We start from the raw sequence: 16,078 nt of genomic DNA on the forward strand, positions 1-16,078 counted from the left end.
TGGCAGAATACTCTCCTTCCCCCACAAGTTGAAGTGGTACCTTTATTGGGTCAAGGAATTATTCAAATATTAAAATTTGAATGAAAGTAAAATGATAAATGTACAGTTCTTGCTGACTGTCCACAATGCCTTTTTTTTTTTGTTGGAAACTGAAGGAGATAATGAACTAAAACATAAAAAAAAGTGATTATGTAAGAAAGAAACATGGCATGTTATTTGCATCTTTGCTAAATGACTAATGGGTGTGCTGTGCAATCCCAAAAGCAGCAGGAGGAAAAGCATATTTTGGAGAGGATGATGACTGGATTAGAGCCCCATGATAAAAATAAATACTGTAATTAGAAATATTTCAACTTCTGTGTGCACACAGATTTTTTCATGCTCTAATTACAGCGTATCCTTGTAGTAAGGGTAAACAGTTCTAACTCTGTTTGAAACCTCCAGTTATGTTCTGCTCAGGGTGGTTCTCAGCCAGAGATTGACCGGGCTTACGTAAGTGAAACCTCACAGACTTAACCCTGCAGTATTACTTTGTGACTTAATTTTTTTTCTTATTTAAATAAAAACAAGTACTTTACCATTTGTGTGTTTTACAAATGCTTGTATGTATTGGGTATAAATGGCAAGGTTTTGGTAGCAGGGGTGGGGGCAGCAGCAGTGGTGACCACTGTGGAAGGTGGTTGGGGACCCAGCTAGCTCTGCACCAGAATGCTCCGCCATTCGGGAGCGTGTGGTGCTTCTGTGAAAACATTTAAGAGCCAACAGTAAAGGCTGTGCTACAAAGGAGCACTGCCAGAGCAGCAGGAGGCACTCCACCACAGCGCTGCTACCACACCCAAGGGGACTACGGATGCTACAAAGTCTGAACAGCATGTACTTCCCCAAAACAACTCTATTAATTTGCCATTATATTCTAAATATTACCTCTTTCTAAATATTACCCAATTTTTGTTACGACTTTCATCGATGAAAGATGAATATGTGTCTGCCTCTTCATCTGATACCCACTTAATACAATCAGGGGTTTTTATGCTAATGCTAGAATAGGTATGCAGCTAATACACAACACCACTGTAGAACTGAACTGTATGTTTACAAAACAGAGCATATTCTTTATTAAACATGGGATCTGTCAGACTGCTTTTATGATACTGAACAAGTATTTCATCTTCAGACTATGATTTTCTTATCCAGTGTAGATTAGTGCAGAGTCTGGGTGGCAAGTATCAGGGGTTCTGTGTGCATCTCATGTAAGGAAACAAGTCACGTCTATTTTGCAGCTGCTCTTTCCATGTGTCTCTGTAAAGCAGAATGAAGTACTTCCACAGCAAAGTCGACATCCTTTTTAGTAATGCACATAGGAGGTTTAATTCTAAATGTCTGAGAAGAGAGGGGGGTGGGGGAGAAATCCTTAAAATTGTACAGAAAGCATACAGTTTCTAGCAGCCCGTCTAGGTCAGCACTCCCCTTCTGCCTAAAAAAATCTAACCAAAAGTGTGGTAACAGCAGAGCAGGGACTGAGGCTTCTGATAAATGCACTCTGAAGTGAGGCAATTTTGGACTTGACTGCATCCCACTCCCCACTCCACTCTTGTGGCAAATCAACTGCCTCCAAGAGGCCTGGCTAAAGCAGATCATGTTTGCAGCTGTTATTCCAGACAGAGCTAGCATAAAACCTTAGATGGGTTTGTACTAAGAAAGAACAGAGACGTAAGTGTATTTTCCTTTCTGGCAGCTTTCCCACAGGGAAAAGTAATATCTATTGAGAGTGGCAGCCTCCTGCATTGTGTCACCTGATTTACTGTTATATTATAGGCTTTTTCTAAGGCTTCTAAGAGAATGTATTATCAAAGAATCACTAAATGCTAACGCTCAGTTAGGGTACCATAGCTTGAATGCGTGCTGATCAGGAACAGATATATATGCACAGTTTAACTTGCCAAGAACTTAGGTTCTTAAATCCAAATGTTTGATCTATATTATAGTGTTTCCAAGTGTATTTAACTTCCCTAAGAATCTTAAACCTTCAGTTTAAGTTTTTCTGTCATCATATCCCAGGACCTCGTGCAGCAAGAGTAATGGCCTTTCCCACCCACAGCAGAGATAAACAGATAAACTCACAGATAAACAGCACTCCCGTGAGACAGAATCAGATTTTACTACGCTCTGAGCTGCAGCCTGTTAGTCTGTGACGTGTGGAAGAACCAATGAGGTGACAGATGCAGCGTCCTATTTATTTTAGCCATCCTTCATCTATCCCATACAGAAGCTGCTTCCTCTATGTCAGAGGGCTTCACTGACCTGACCAGCCCTGAGGCAATTCTCTGCTATCAACTCGCATGCTGTAAGAAGCTGGTGACACAGTGCCCTGGATACAGCATGGTGCATCCTCAATTGGTGTGGGCTGATGCCCATTCTCATGCAACTCTCACTTGAGTGCTGCGCTGCTGAACTTGCTTATTAATGACTTTTTTTTATTACCATCCAGGTGGAATGCTACCAGCTCTCTAGAATGAAAGAACTGGCAAAACCAAACTTGCTCTGTGCTGACAGGTCAGGTGATAACCTGAACAGTAGCAAAGACTTCACAGAGCTGAATATTGCCGATTTCTTCTAATTTACACACATTATAGGACATTTCCTTTCCAGTTCCCACAACCTCCCCTAGAAAAGCAAACTGCAAGCTTAGAGCTATTTCAGCATACTTGAAACAAATAGCTCTGGCTCAATTTGTAAGTTACACAAAATTAAACAGAGCTAGTTCCTAAGAGTGTATGTTTTCTAGTTTATTTACTAAACTAAAGTTAATTTAGCTTGAGGGAAACTGGATGTAGTTCAGGAGGACAGAAAAGAAGCTTTATGTATAACCAGAGGTTCAGCACCTGACTGTAGAGTCCTCCTCTGCCGATCAGAACCCCCATGTCTTTGCAGTCCTCCCAGATCTGATTGATTTCTTCAGCTGGAAGAGGGTGGCGACTGTCCTAAGTAAAGTGAACATTAAACCTCACTTAGATATTCTAAATCAGTTCTATGAAAAAGATGTATATTCCAGACTCTCCAGTAAATCCCACCTCCAGCTGAAAACATTAGCTGCATTATCTGCTTTCTAAGATGAGTTTATGCAATTAAGGTACACAAGTCACTGTTTACTCAAAGCTTGTGAAATATTTGAAATGCTGGAATGTTCTGGCTCATTTTTAGCCACAGCAATGTTTTCTCATTTACTAGCTGTTTTTTAATAGAAAATCTTCCTCTCATTTCAACTGAAATAAAATGTGATAAAACTTTCAATGGCACTGTAAATTGAAAGGAATAAAGTAAATCACTAACCTTATCTGTCACCATTTCTACTCCAATCATAAGTCCCTTGCCACGGACATCTCCAACAATCTCAAATTTATCTCGTAGTTTAGCCAACTCCAGTAGCATATACGTTCCCATATCCTCACTGTTTTTTTGTAGACCATCTTCTTCAATAGCCTGGTTAAAATTATGTACAATGACAGTTTTGCAGGAAAAGCTTCCAATACAGTTGGTTAATCCCCATTTAGCTTGAAGACACATTATGTTTATCTCACTTCCTTGCAGACTATCTTCCTTCACTACTATGGTCCTTACATTTTTTTTCTCTTCTTACAATCTTCTAATGGCATCAGAGTACAACTGAACATACCATTTTGATGTTGCTGTGGAGTTTTTCACATTTTACTTATTATTCCATAAACATAATCCAGTAATTCATGCTCACATGTAGTCATAACTGAAGAATATCTGAACAGCAGGATTATTTTCAAAATCTTACCAGAAATATTTTAATTCTTTCTCCAGTATCACGAGAAGATTATAATTTGACAAGGCATACCTATGTCTACTAGGCAGTCTTTCAGGAAACAACCTGAGTGTTTTAATTAGACTCACCAACACCACGCTTTTAAATCACAATCTTTCTTTTCGTTCCTTACTCTGCTCTCCTTAATCAAAGTTCTAACATGCAGCCAGCTATCAGCACTGACATGCACAAACTATTTTATGAACTTAATACTTGCATTAAGAAAATTCAGATGAAAAACAAAAAATACAATTACAGAAGTTCAAGTGGGTGCTTCTCCTTTTTTCTTTTCTCTCCTCCCCCCCCCTTTTCTTTCAAGTCCATTTTATTCTTCCTGATTCTGAAAACCTCCCTGGGCTTACTTCAGATCCAGGCTCCAAGTTACTTCAGAGCCAAAAAACCCCAAAACATGGGTTCAGACAATCTCATTTAAAACTGTAAACTATTTTTTCAAAATGTTTTTATTTATATGATCAACTATCTTATAAAATAGCTTAAAAAAAACCCAAAACACTCAGGAAAGTAACATGAGTAGAAACAGCATCTGCTGTAATGAAGTGAGATTAAAGGAAAAATGGTCTGTATATGATGAAGACAAATTAAATAGCGACCTACTGCCCACCAACTGATTTTCTGCTGGATAATAAGTGAAATATGGTGCAAATTTTTCTATTGTCTTTTTCATGAGGTTTTTTTTCCCCAAAGGAATTCTGACCTTAAATATTTTTAACTATCTGGTCATTAAGGCTTTTTAGGCATAAGGTAAAAGCTGTGGAGTTGAAACAATTTTGTTAAGCATGTGTGCCAGAGAATAAATTTGGTTTAGCTGGGGATTTGCATAGTCCTATGAAAGAGTTAGCTAAGGCTTTTGAGAAAGTGCTTTCCTACATTTTTATTAACAAAGTAAAGAATGTAAGGGAGACAAAGAAAGATGATTCTGAAAACATAATTAGAGGACTCCTATTCTTGCTAGAGGGATGAAAATTTTGCAGTGGAACTAACCAGGAATTTATTTTTTCTTACTCATAGGGCACATTGGCCATGTATGCATAATACATGCATATGTTTATGCATTTTATACAGTTATTTAAAAAAATGTAACTTTATAGTAAGAATAAATGTAAACGTTTTTCATCTTTTGCTACAAGAAAGAGTGCGGAATATATAAATTTATATAACGTTCTTCCTACATCAAGAACTGCAGCTCCAACCACGCAGGCCAAAGGGCTTCCTCCAAATGTATTAAAGTGAAGGTTTTGAGCCAAGGAACTTGCAATCTCTAAAAGAAAAAGAACAAGATTGTTTACTCTTACAGTTGCCTTATGTTTGGTAACAGTACTTACCTGCTTTAATGTCGTGGTTTAACCTCAGCCAGCAACTGAGCACCACACAGCCGCTCGCTCACTCCCCCACCCCGCCCCCCATGGGATGGGAGAGAGAATCAGAAAAGTAAAAGTGAGAAAACTCGTGGGTTGAGATAACAACAGCTTCATAATTGAAATAAAATAGTAATAACAATAATAATAAAATATACAAGGCGAGTGATGCATGATGCAATTGCTCACCACCCGCGGACCGATGCCCAGCCAGTCCCCCAGCAGCGGCCCCCCCGGCCAGCTTTCCCCAGTTTATGTACTGAGCATGACGTCACATGGTATGGAATGTCCCTTTGGCCAGTTTGGGTCAGCTGTCCTGGCTGTGCCCCCTCCCAGCTTCTTGTGCACCTCCAGCCTTCTCAGTCGGTAGAGCATGGGAAGCTGGAAAGTCCTTGTTGATAAGCACTGCTTATCAACAACTAAAACATCGGTGTGTTATCAACTTTGTTCTCATCCTAAATCCAAAACACAGCACTGTACCAGCTACTAGGAAGAAAATTAACTCTATCCCAGCCGAAACCAGGATATTTAACTTAACTGTTAAGTTAAATTTGCTGTCTGCTTCAACCCTGATTCTACTGGAGACAATGCAATAGAAAGATTTTATTTTTTTCCTGCAAGTAGTCTGTACAATATGATTCTTTCCCAAAACTATAGTCTCTAGCAGATGCTAAAAACAGACTTTTTAAAAAGTCACACTTCTAACATGCTGTCAGTTGTCCCCTTAAACTGACATCTAAAAATTTTCTTCACTGGATTCAGCCAGTCATTTGTATGAATCAAGTAGTTGGCTAACATGCTGCCCTATATACTCACAGTACATTAATTAGTAAAACGGTGAATTCAGTGAGGATTTCCAGGATCTATTACCAGCTCTACCAACAACTCACAAAGTCATCCCTGCTTCAGTTATACAACTAACCTCACTTAAATAAAGTTTTGCACTGGTATAGCACAGCGCTTGGTAAAACAAGCGAGTAATGAGAATCCAATTCATTTGTCAAAAGACAGATTCAGACGAAGATTATTAATAAAGCTCAGCTGTTTGAACCCACATCTCTCCAGTAAGTAATTATTGTATAGTGTATTTTGTAATTGGTCTATTTTGATCCTTAGCAGAACAGAACAGTTATACCTTTTGTTGTAACAACAGCTGCCATTGGAAAGCCATTACCAATTCCTTTTGCCAAAGTAACAATGTCAGGGACTACATCATGTGTTTGAAATCCCCAGAAATGGCTGCCTGTCCGTCCAAATCCTGTCTGTACCTTTCAAAAGAAAAATCCAGAGAAATCTCCATCACCTTCTCATATTTTACAATACAGTTTCTTTTTCTTGTTTTTCTATTGTTACTCATTTGCATTAAACTGCAACTACATCTGGAGTCAACTTGTATTAGGATCCTTATTCAGATGGCTTTGCACAAAATACTGTTTATTGCAATTGGGTTTTTCTTTCACATATGAAAGAGATAACATGTCACCATGTCTTAGGCACGGTGAGATGCACAAATAAGCTGCAGCTTCCATTTCAAAATGGAGAGGAAATGCAGTTGCTTATCACATTTCAAAATTGCAATCCCATGATTCCTGATTTCTACTACTGCAATGCTTGAGGTACATATCATCATCACTTTGAAGTGTTTGCTACTATTTTGAAATAGCTTTAGCTAAGCAAATTTTATTTATAAAATGTAATTGCAGAGGTACAGCAACCAACTCCCTTCCAGAGTTTACATATGCCAACAACACTTGTAAGAGAAACTGTTACTGTGACACATCTCACATCACAGCTGGCATTTATTAGCTGCATATTTGTGTAAATTTACTGCTCCCAAAAGTTAAGGACTGAAGTGGGCTACTGACATTACCTGTGTCTAAAATCAGAATACCACATAGCAGAATAAAGACAGTAAAAACTGGGAGGCTCCTCTGCTTGGAAGATGCACTGTGTTAAGCTATGAAATGCATAGCATTTCATTAGATTATTTTCAGGCTTCCAGTTTGCATTCACTTCGATTCTTTTAAGACGACTTTCAGAGGTACACCAAATTCTAGAGCTCTTACGTCAAAAAAACTCACTTCATCTGAAATACAAACGCCCCCTCTTTCCCGTACTAGCTGATAAGCTTCCTTTAAGAAACTTCTTGGGTACTGAACAGCTCCATTAACGCCCTGCCAAGACAAAAAAGACAATGTCTTCAGGAACAGACAAGAAACAGGAGTTCCACTGTGTGACTATCCTACAATAAGAAAAAATACCAGCAGCCCTCAGGAAATAGCAAGACTGTTGTCTCAAGTTTCTACTTCAGCAGTGAAACTGCTTCAAAAAAGTTCCTGCTCAGGTCACTCATTCCCATTCCACAGGGCAGTTTGCTGTTCCATTAGTCGTGCTGGTATAAATGTTTGAGGCCATACTGTAAACTGGATCACTGTAAGACAGAATCGATTAAAGATAAACTGCCAAAACAAGTACCTTGAAAACCTACAAACTGAGAAACCCAGAAACTGTGATGACAAAGTTAACCAGAGAATTCACGTCCCTTCTTTGGTTAATTGTTTAAAACACTGTTCCTCAATTTCTGTTCACCTTGTCAGTTTTCATTTGAATCAGAAATTCCACTCTACACCTGGACTGCAATGGCTTCTTATGACTGAAGTATGTAAAGGCTTAGAAGACAGCAAAACCAGAGAACAGCTCTAATTTTCTCTGTGGTCACAATTCTCACATTTATTTTCTTCCCTTTACTGTTCCCAGGATATATTCTCCATTCTTCCTATTTAAGAACCACATATACAGCAGTTCTGAAACTTGGGTGAAGCACCGAGAGAATGAATCCTGTGGCCACCACTTGCTGGACAGCTACTAAAAATATAGTGGACAATGTGGCTGGGAAGAGGTGGAAGGGGAATTGAGTTAAAGTTTACAGAAATAGTAAAGAGAAAAGCAATATGGAATTTGGAAGAAGGTATTAGAAACTAAACAATAGAACACTCCATACTTACTATTTAAATGCAGAAGTGTGTATGTTTAATCGTGATTCTCTGTTTAATTTCACTTCATGAGCAAAATTCTAGCTCCATTGAAATCAGTGACAAAAGCTGAAATTGTAAGACACTGCATCCATTCTTTCAAATATTTAAGATGCTTAAGGCATTAAAAAAAATAATAAAAAAATCAGCAGAAGTCTATGTTTAGGATGTAGCTAAAGATGATCAGATTTGAGTTTCTTGCTATTTGTGCTATTACAATTGAGAAATGGCAAACTACCTACTTGAATTGGTTCAGCGATAAATCCAGCTATTGTCTTTGGCACCGAGGTATTCAGAGTATCTTTGAACTGTTCAATGTACTGGTCGTTTGCATGACATTCACCTGTTTACAGGGGAAATAGTTTAAAGGGAGTTTACTTAAAATGACACAAAACTAGCTTCAAAACATGAAATTACACATCTAAGCAACAAGTATTATCAGACTGCATGCTAAATATCACCTCTCAAATACACAATAAAAGGCTAAACGTTAAAGGAGAGAGTCCCTTATTTTCTCTTAAACCATTTATACTCTAAGGAATGCCAGTTCCACAACAGCAAGGCAAAGCTGCCAGACAGTAAGATGTTGCACATTATACAGGCCAGTAAGCTGTAGGTTAGAGAAAGTGTTTGTGAATCAGCTACAGGAGTAAGAAGGAGTAAGGAGTAAGAAGGAGTAAGCAGACACTTTCTCAGGGGTTAATAAACATCGGCACAGGACATAAGGAATCGTTAGGTTAGTGCAGGTATGAGGATTCTGGAGAATACAGCTGTGTATCAGTCTATACTGAAATAAAGAACAGAGCAGTTAGTATAGCTAATGCTCCCATTCACTAGGGAGGGCAAAGCTAAAAAGAAAACATTGTTATGTATGCATGTGAATTAAAATACTAAAGAGTACCTGTTGAAACAGTGGTAAAAAATTACTGTAGTTGCTGTTAATAGGAGAGCAGTAGAGGGGCTTTCACATTGTGCTGCGTACAGAATGTTTTGCCTCATATAAGACTTTTTGCCTATCACTGGCTTCAGGTTATCCTTACTATTCATATTCCAAAACAAAAGCTGGAGAGCTGTCAAAACTTTAGAAACAGCAGAAAACACCAATCAACATTTCTGTTCTTCCAGATGTGCTAAACTGAGTTCCACAGCTTCCAGAGTTGATCATGACAAATGCTGGCAACAAAGGCTGGGATTTTAAGAAGAAATCTGAGAATATGAGGTGTTACCTGCCCAAAATTTTTCTCAGCGGGAAGCAGGTGCCTGAGGTTCTCTGCAGTATTTTCTTTGGTTGCCCTTGCAAATCCTAACTAGAGGTCTACCTTTCTTGAGGAGGTAAATATAACCTATTTCCACAGCCCTCTAGTATTCTCTAATCTAAAAGCCAAATACTTTTTGTCATTGACCAACCTTCTGAACAGCTGCATTTTCGAACAGTTTGCACTGGAGAATCTCTACAATGGCTGCCTCCCCATGGACCACGAAAAACATCTGGTAACATTGTCTGTCAAGCATAAGAGAAATAGCTACAGATTTGACGACACCTTTCTAAGAGATGTTTTGATCATACTTAGGGGTGACTAATGAAAAAAACTAAAAAAAGTCCATTAGAGTCAAAGGGCATACCTAGTTCAAGCGACTTGTCTGAAGAACACTTGTGAAATAATACCAAACTTCCCCCTCAAGGAATGGTAGAACAGAGACAGAAGTTTTGGAAACAAGTTTAGACTATTCCAGCAATAGTCACTCAATTGATGACTTCCTTTATTTTGTTCTTTAAGTTAGTCAGCAGTTTTGGATATCTAAGAATAATAGCAACATTTTTAGAGTTGCCGGTAGTACTTCAATAATCCAAAGTATGATAAAAATCTGCAAAATACAGGAAGGCAGGCTGATCTAGTAGAGTAATTACAGGCTGGAAATTGGGAACTCCAGCCTTCTCATCCTGACTGCTAATGAAACACTGCGTAACTTCAGGCAACTCATTTATTGAGCCAGGTTGGGAAGCTGCTATAAAGGAGCCTTCCTATAGCCACTGCTGTGGCTGAGCTATCGCCAGTACAGATCAGAGTAGCCAATGACAGCTACTAGCACACAGAAAGTCATTCCCACCTGCTCAAAGGCAGGGAGGTAACTTTTTGCCATTTATCCCCAATGGATCTCCTTAACAGCTATGTCTTCTGTCTCACCGAGATGAGGGACACAGGGTTTTTTTCATTCCAGGGGAGGATCTACTTCAGACCAGCTGAAAGCAGCTTTGCACAGATTTGCCAAAACAAGTTGAGAAAAGGGGTTCTGAGCATTATTATTTTGCACCGTACATAGACTTCCATGCAAGCACCAAGCATGACTAAAGCACTGTAAATCATGACCACTCGTGTTATGGCTGTCCCAACTCCAAATTAGCATAAGTAACTATATGGAGAAGGAAAGGTGACTCAGGCTCTTGTTGTGCTTACACAGCAGGAACAGCTACAATGCAGTTTAGTTAGTGACCATAAAGCACTTTGAGGATAGAAAACATACTAATTGTTGAAATATTCAAATAAACTGTTAGTTACCCAGATTATTAAAAAAAAAAAAATCTCACTGTTGAACAGCCAAAGCCATTGGCAAGACCATGCTTATAAGGACCAATAGATGTCAATCCCAGCGTGTAAGGGCTGCCTCCATGGTACGCTCCTCTGTGAAAACAAACAAAGCACATGAACATTATTAATTTCCAAGAAGAGACTGTAGCAATATTAGTTCTGATAAGGCACGCTTCTGAGCTATAAGTTATTGGGGAAAATGTGCATTGTTACACTCAAAACAAGAAGATTCCTACTGCCATTTTTTTTGCCCTGGTTTTGGAAGACCCATGACTGCCCATCTGTATTGGTTTCCTGAAATTTCAAATGTTAAAATTGTGAGGGGAAGAGAACAATGATTGGAACCAACAGCAATTCAGACAGTGCCTCAGGAAGTTCTGCTGTAGCACCTGAGCCCTACAGAGCAAACATCTCTGTTCTTTGAATCTTGGGAACTGCTGCTCTCTCCAACAGATGCTGCCAATCATTAAACTACATGGTGGTTTGCTGCCAGTTTTGTACACAAATCAAAAGTTCATTAATGAGAATATACAAGCTAGGTGGGTACCCAGTGTTCTGCTGAACAGAATAACAGAAAAATACAGCTCTTTTAATACAAGGCCTTTTATTCTAATATTTGAGGCCACCTGGGATGTACTGTAAAGAGAAGAACTGCTTACACTGGTGCTTACATAGCACTCACCCCTGCACCACCTCTGTCGTTAAGCCAGAAGAGCTGTTTGTGTACCTGTGCAGTGAACTATGGTTCAGGGATCTGGCAGAAAAATACGGCAGCAAAACAAACAAAACAAAAAATCCTTCCGCCAGGTTAGCTTTCAGCCAGAGCAGTTCCCCGCTGTGGTTCACTGCACTGCTGTTCCAGAGGTACCTTTGTACCCCCACAAAGGGGGGCACTGCAGGGGTGGAATGAAGGAAGAAAGTAGCAATTCCTGAAGCTTGCTCTGGCCCTGAACGAAGATCCACCAAAGCACATCCTGAACACAGAGACTAGACCCTTTTCTAAGTAAGAAAAGCAAAAATTGCAGGTTGTGTTTTGTATGCAAACTCGTCCTAATATACTGTATCAAATCTTCAACTCCTGTTTTACTCCTCTTTGTCAAATAAAATAATTTTATAGCGTTCTCCTCAGCAGATCTGGGGTTAAAGAGTTCTCTATTATTTCTTGGTTTAGGCATATAGATACTGATCACACACACAAATGAGTTTTGTAAAGATCTATCACCATTACCTGAAAGAGATAATGTCGAAGTTACGAGTATATAGCCTTGCCATGAACATAGCCAAATCGTTGGCTTCTGACCCGCTGTTGGTTAGATAAACCACCTGCAGGAGAAAGCTTAGGATCAGTACAGCACACAACCACCACCTTCTTGTTTGACATCAGACCATGTCGTAAGATTATGAGCTATAATCTATAACTACCACAAGGCGACTTCACCGTAATAAACTTAATGTTGCCCATACACTACAGATGAGAACTAAGATCAAGCTGATCTACTCAGGGACAGTACAGAAAATCTTCAAGAGTTGGAGTCTTCAGGTTTTCCTAAGATGGAACATTGATTCAAAGAAAAATGAAAGTGTCTGGGACAAATTGAGCATCACCGACCAAACAGAAATAACCTTCACACAGGTAAAAAGGGCTGTACAGTGTCCCTGCATGTTAGTTACTAGGAGTGACATACAGAGACACAACATTGGAACAGAAGAGGTAAGCAGAGCTTGCTTATTGGGAGCAAATGATAATTAAGAGGATAACCTGAATGCAAGTTCTGAGATTTGAAAACAGCTCAAATTCTAGTGTCACCACTGTTAATTTTCAGAAGTGACTGAGATTCTCCACTGCTTAAACTATGCAGATGCCTTATATTTTTAAATTTTTTTTAAACTCCCCTTCCATTTTTAACATTGTGATAGCTTCACACTCTTCTACTAAGCTCATTTCATTTTATGACCATAAAGGTTTATTTTACCTGAAAGTAAACACTATTTTTTTCAGTGTTTCTAGGCATATGAAATGTGGCATTTGTGTGGTTTATTTATTTAAATGTCAGTAAACCTCACTACACAAAGTACTGCCAAATACTTTTCACTGTAAATTTTCATGAGATCAAGCAAATTAAGGCTGGCTACATATAAGAATAGCTAACATCTTCTTAGTTCCTTCAATAATTTTTAAGCTGGCAATGCCCTTTCACAGTGACAACTAGAAGGAGAGAACAAACAGAACAGGAGCTTGGGATATTACGCTTGTCTACATCTGGGTCTAAAGAAAAGGCCTTGAGAGTCATCATGCTCTCTTCATCTGGTGTCTGTAGTCCCCCATACAGGTTTTCTCTCCACAGATATCGTGGCTCTCATTTATTCAATAAATATATTAAATATTTCTTATAAACAGACACCCCCTTCACCAGCCCCTGCTCCTGTCAGAAGCAAAGTACCTTAAGTGGATCTGGAAGAAGAGAAGTTAGCTTTTCAGCATACTCTTGGATTGACGGGTGCATGTAGATATTGGTGGTATGCCACAGGCGAGCAAGCTGTTTCTGGGTAGCTATAGTTACCTTCCTGCATGCAGCACAAGAAGAGACAAAGGGATTCAATTCAACACACATGTACACACATACATGCACACACCTACCTGTTACTAATTCTGAAAACGCAGACACTGCGCCATTTGCTAGAGGGGTGAACAAACAGACAAAATTAATGAATTATTCAAAATGTAGTGGAAATTGACCTTAATGTAAGACATACATGACCATTTAGTGAATTATATTCTGGCTTTAGGCTCACAATGCCACAGATTAACAAAGAACAAAACCAACATAGGTATCTCTTCCTGTATTTTATAGTATAAATCAAACAGTAACAAACTTACGGGTGACAGTGACCAACACTGACAGTGACAATTCCAGCAAAAAGATCAAGGTATCTTTGTCCTTCATAATCAAACAACCACTGCATATGTCCTTGATGCAGCAACAATGGCTTCTTGTAATACATTCGCAGTGAAGGAGAAATATTTTGTTCACGAATCTTCTGCATACGTTCATACGGATAGGACTGAGTGGAATAAGAAAGTCAGTATCCATTTATGCTTTCTAAAGATCCAGACTAATGGAGCTGTAGTAGATCACATAGATTACACAGCTGTCTACAGCGGTTGTTCACAGAAATATGGTTTTAACAAATCCTGGCACACAGAGGGTTCTACAAACCTCCGAAACTCAGCTTTTGAAATAAGACTGCTGTTCTGCACTTACCTCTTCCTTAAAGTTTTTCAAATCAACAATTTAGCCATAAGTTACAGAATTGTCACATCTATCTATAGGTTATATTCTCATTGTAACATAATTGGGTTTTGCCCAAACAAGCAAATTTTATAATCATATTTAATGCACTGACTATAGCAGATGAGCCTATCACTCAGATCTAGTAATGCAGTCTTACATATTACACTGAATTTAAGTAATACTTACTTCGTATTTTTCAGGTACAAAATCACAAGGAGGCATTTTTGCTCGTGTGGAGACAGAGCTTTTCCATTTCTGCTGCCTAAAGGCAACTACAAAATAGTAAGAGAATTATTGAACGCTTATCAAAGTACACATCTGAAGGAGTTTCTCAATAAGCTTGTTCACAGAATACACAAGCTACAGTCAAAGCAAGGTGTTGGTTTTCTTTGAGAGATTTTCTTGGGGAAAAAAATAAGTAACATATCTCTGTAAAGGCAAAATATATGTCAAATAAAAAAAAAAGCGCTTCTCTCTTGTCTGCTAAAACTCAGCTTTCAGTTTCACATGGACTTTTATTTTGACAGAAAAAGATTTAAAAAAAATTAAATCAGTTTCTAAAACAAATTCTTATCTGGAACAGCAAGAGTAGGAATCCTCTACAACGGCATGAGCCAGGAGCCCAGGGTGACCGCAGCACAGGCAGTACTCTCATGGAGCAGGGTACAGTCTCAACAGACCTGAACAAGGTGGGCAAAGCAGGGTCCACTGACAGTGCCCACATAAAAGGAGGAGATGAATCAGGTCCGGGGTCCACCCAGGGAGTCCAGTCAGGAGCAGCAGCAGATGGGGCCAGAGACAGGGCTGGAGACAAGGCTACAACACAGGTCCAAGGTCCGTCGAGGAGACAGGGCCAGAGGCTGGACTGGTGGCAAGGCTATACCCACGGCACAGCTGAGGCAGGGACTGAAGGCTCAGGCCTGAGCTGAAACGGGGCTCCTGGGCAGTGGGCATAGGCAGAGGCCCCGGGTGAGGCTGCTCAGGGCACACAAGGTGTGCTCACGGCCCTGACAACTTTCACTGCCATCTTCCGTCCCATTTCCAAAATCCTAAAAACATCACACTGTCCTACCTTTTATTTAACTGGAAGTGTAATTAAGCAGGTATCAAAAAAAGTTATCACTTAAATACATTCTCTTCCTTCATCCCTAACATTATCTGCTGAGAACGACACGTTTATTTTTAAATGTCTAAGGTTTCAAACAATTTCTAAAACACATTAAAATGTAAATGGATGAAGAATAAAGTTTCCTGAAATAAAGTACATACACTGTCACTTCCTTTACAACCACTTACAGCACTAATAAATTAATCATCTACAACAGTCCAGTCTCAAAAATATTAACTAAAAACCTGTAAGTTAGAGAAGTTCTGCCTTTGGACCTCTTTCAGAGGGACCTACAGCTACACTGAAGGTGCTTCTTTAGCCCCCCACGTACAAACATGGTGCTGCAATCAAAAATCACCATGAGAGCGGGCTTTCAGGGAGATACGCCGGACCTCCCCAGGCCCCCCCCGCCCAACCCAGGCCTGCGGGGGCGTTGGGCTCCGCGCACAGCAGCTGCTCCAGCAGACCCCGGCGAAGCGAGCCCCCACCGCGGGAAGAGCCACCTCAGCTCCTCACGGCCCCGGGGAGCGCCCGTCCCGCCGGGACTCGGGCGGCTGCTCCGCCCGGCTCCTGCACAGCCGAGCCGCCTCCCTTTATCGCGCCGGTCCCTCACCGCTGCCGAGCCGGCGGCCGCGCCCCCAGAGCAGCGGCCCGAGCCCCCTCTCCATGTCGGCCGGTACCAGAGCAGCGCCGGGCAGCGGACGCGCGGACCCGCCCTTCGCCCGGCCCCCGCGGGGCCGTCCGCACGGACCGGCGGGAGCGGCCGTTACTGCGGCCTGGCGGGCGGGGGCCGTTGGCGCCGAGGGCGCCGAATACTAATTGCCATTATGCTTGGGCTGACAGCTTAATTTC

The 16,078-nt window shown here is 40.3% G+C and overlaps 1 protein-coding gene across 1 annotated transcript; it reads right to left on the reverse strand.

Annotated features, from left to right (window-relative positions):
* Positions 1-1,085: 1,085 nt before the first annotated feature.
* AGXT2 (alanine--glyoxylate aminotransferase 2) lies at positions 1,086-15,900 on the reverse strand. The gene is made up of 14 exons (XM_076362754.1): positions 15,840-15,900; positions 14,305-14,390; positions 13,704-13,888; positions 13,267-13,390; positions 12,054-12,148; positions 10,825-10,918; positions 9,645-9,738; positions 8,480-8,580; positions 7,287-7,379; positions 6,341-6,473; positions 5,020-5,108; positions 3,331-3,480; positions 2,883-2,981; positions 1,086-1,380 (listed from the first exon to the last, which is right to left on the reverse strand). The coding sequence occupies exons 1-14, from the start codon at positions 15,892-15,894 to the stop codon at positions 1,270-1,272; spliced, it is 1,509 nt and encodes a 502-aa protein (XP_076218869.1). The 5' UTR covers positions 15,895-15,900; the 3' UTR covers positions 1,086-1,269.
* Positions 15,901-16,078: the final 178 nt, after the last annotated feature.

The sequence above is a fragment of the Aptenodytes patagonicus genome, chromosome Z (genome assembly GCF_965638725.1).
Source record: "Aptenodytes patagonicus chromosome Z, bAptPat1.pri.cur, whole genome shotgun sequence".
Lineage (NCBI taxonomy): Eukaryota > Metazoa > Chordata > Aves > Sphenisciformes > Spheniscidae > Aptenodytes > Aptenodytes patagonicus.

What these genes read in the sequence shown, in the direction of transcription:
- AGXT2 (XM_076362754.1), bottom strand. Translation starts at nt 15,894, where the DNA reads ATGGAGAGGGGGCTCGGGCCGCTGCTCTGGGGGCGCGGCCGCCGGCTC. An exon ending in ATGGCTTTGGCTGTTCAACA is followed by an intron (nt 9,739 to 10,824) that starts GTGAGATTTTTT and finishes TATGCTTGACAG; the next exon opens with ACAATGTTACCAGATGTTTT. An exon ending in AGCTGTTGTTACAACAAAAG is followed by an intron (nt 5,109 to 6,340) that starts GTATAACTGTTC and finishes TTTTTCTTTTAG; the next exon opens with AGATTGCAAGTTCCTTGGCT.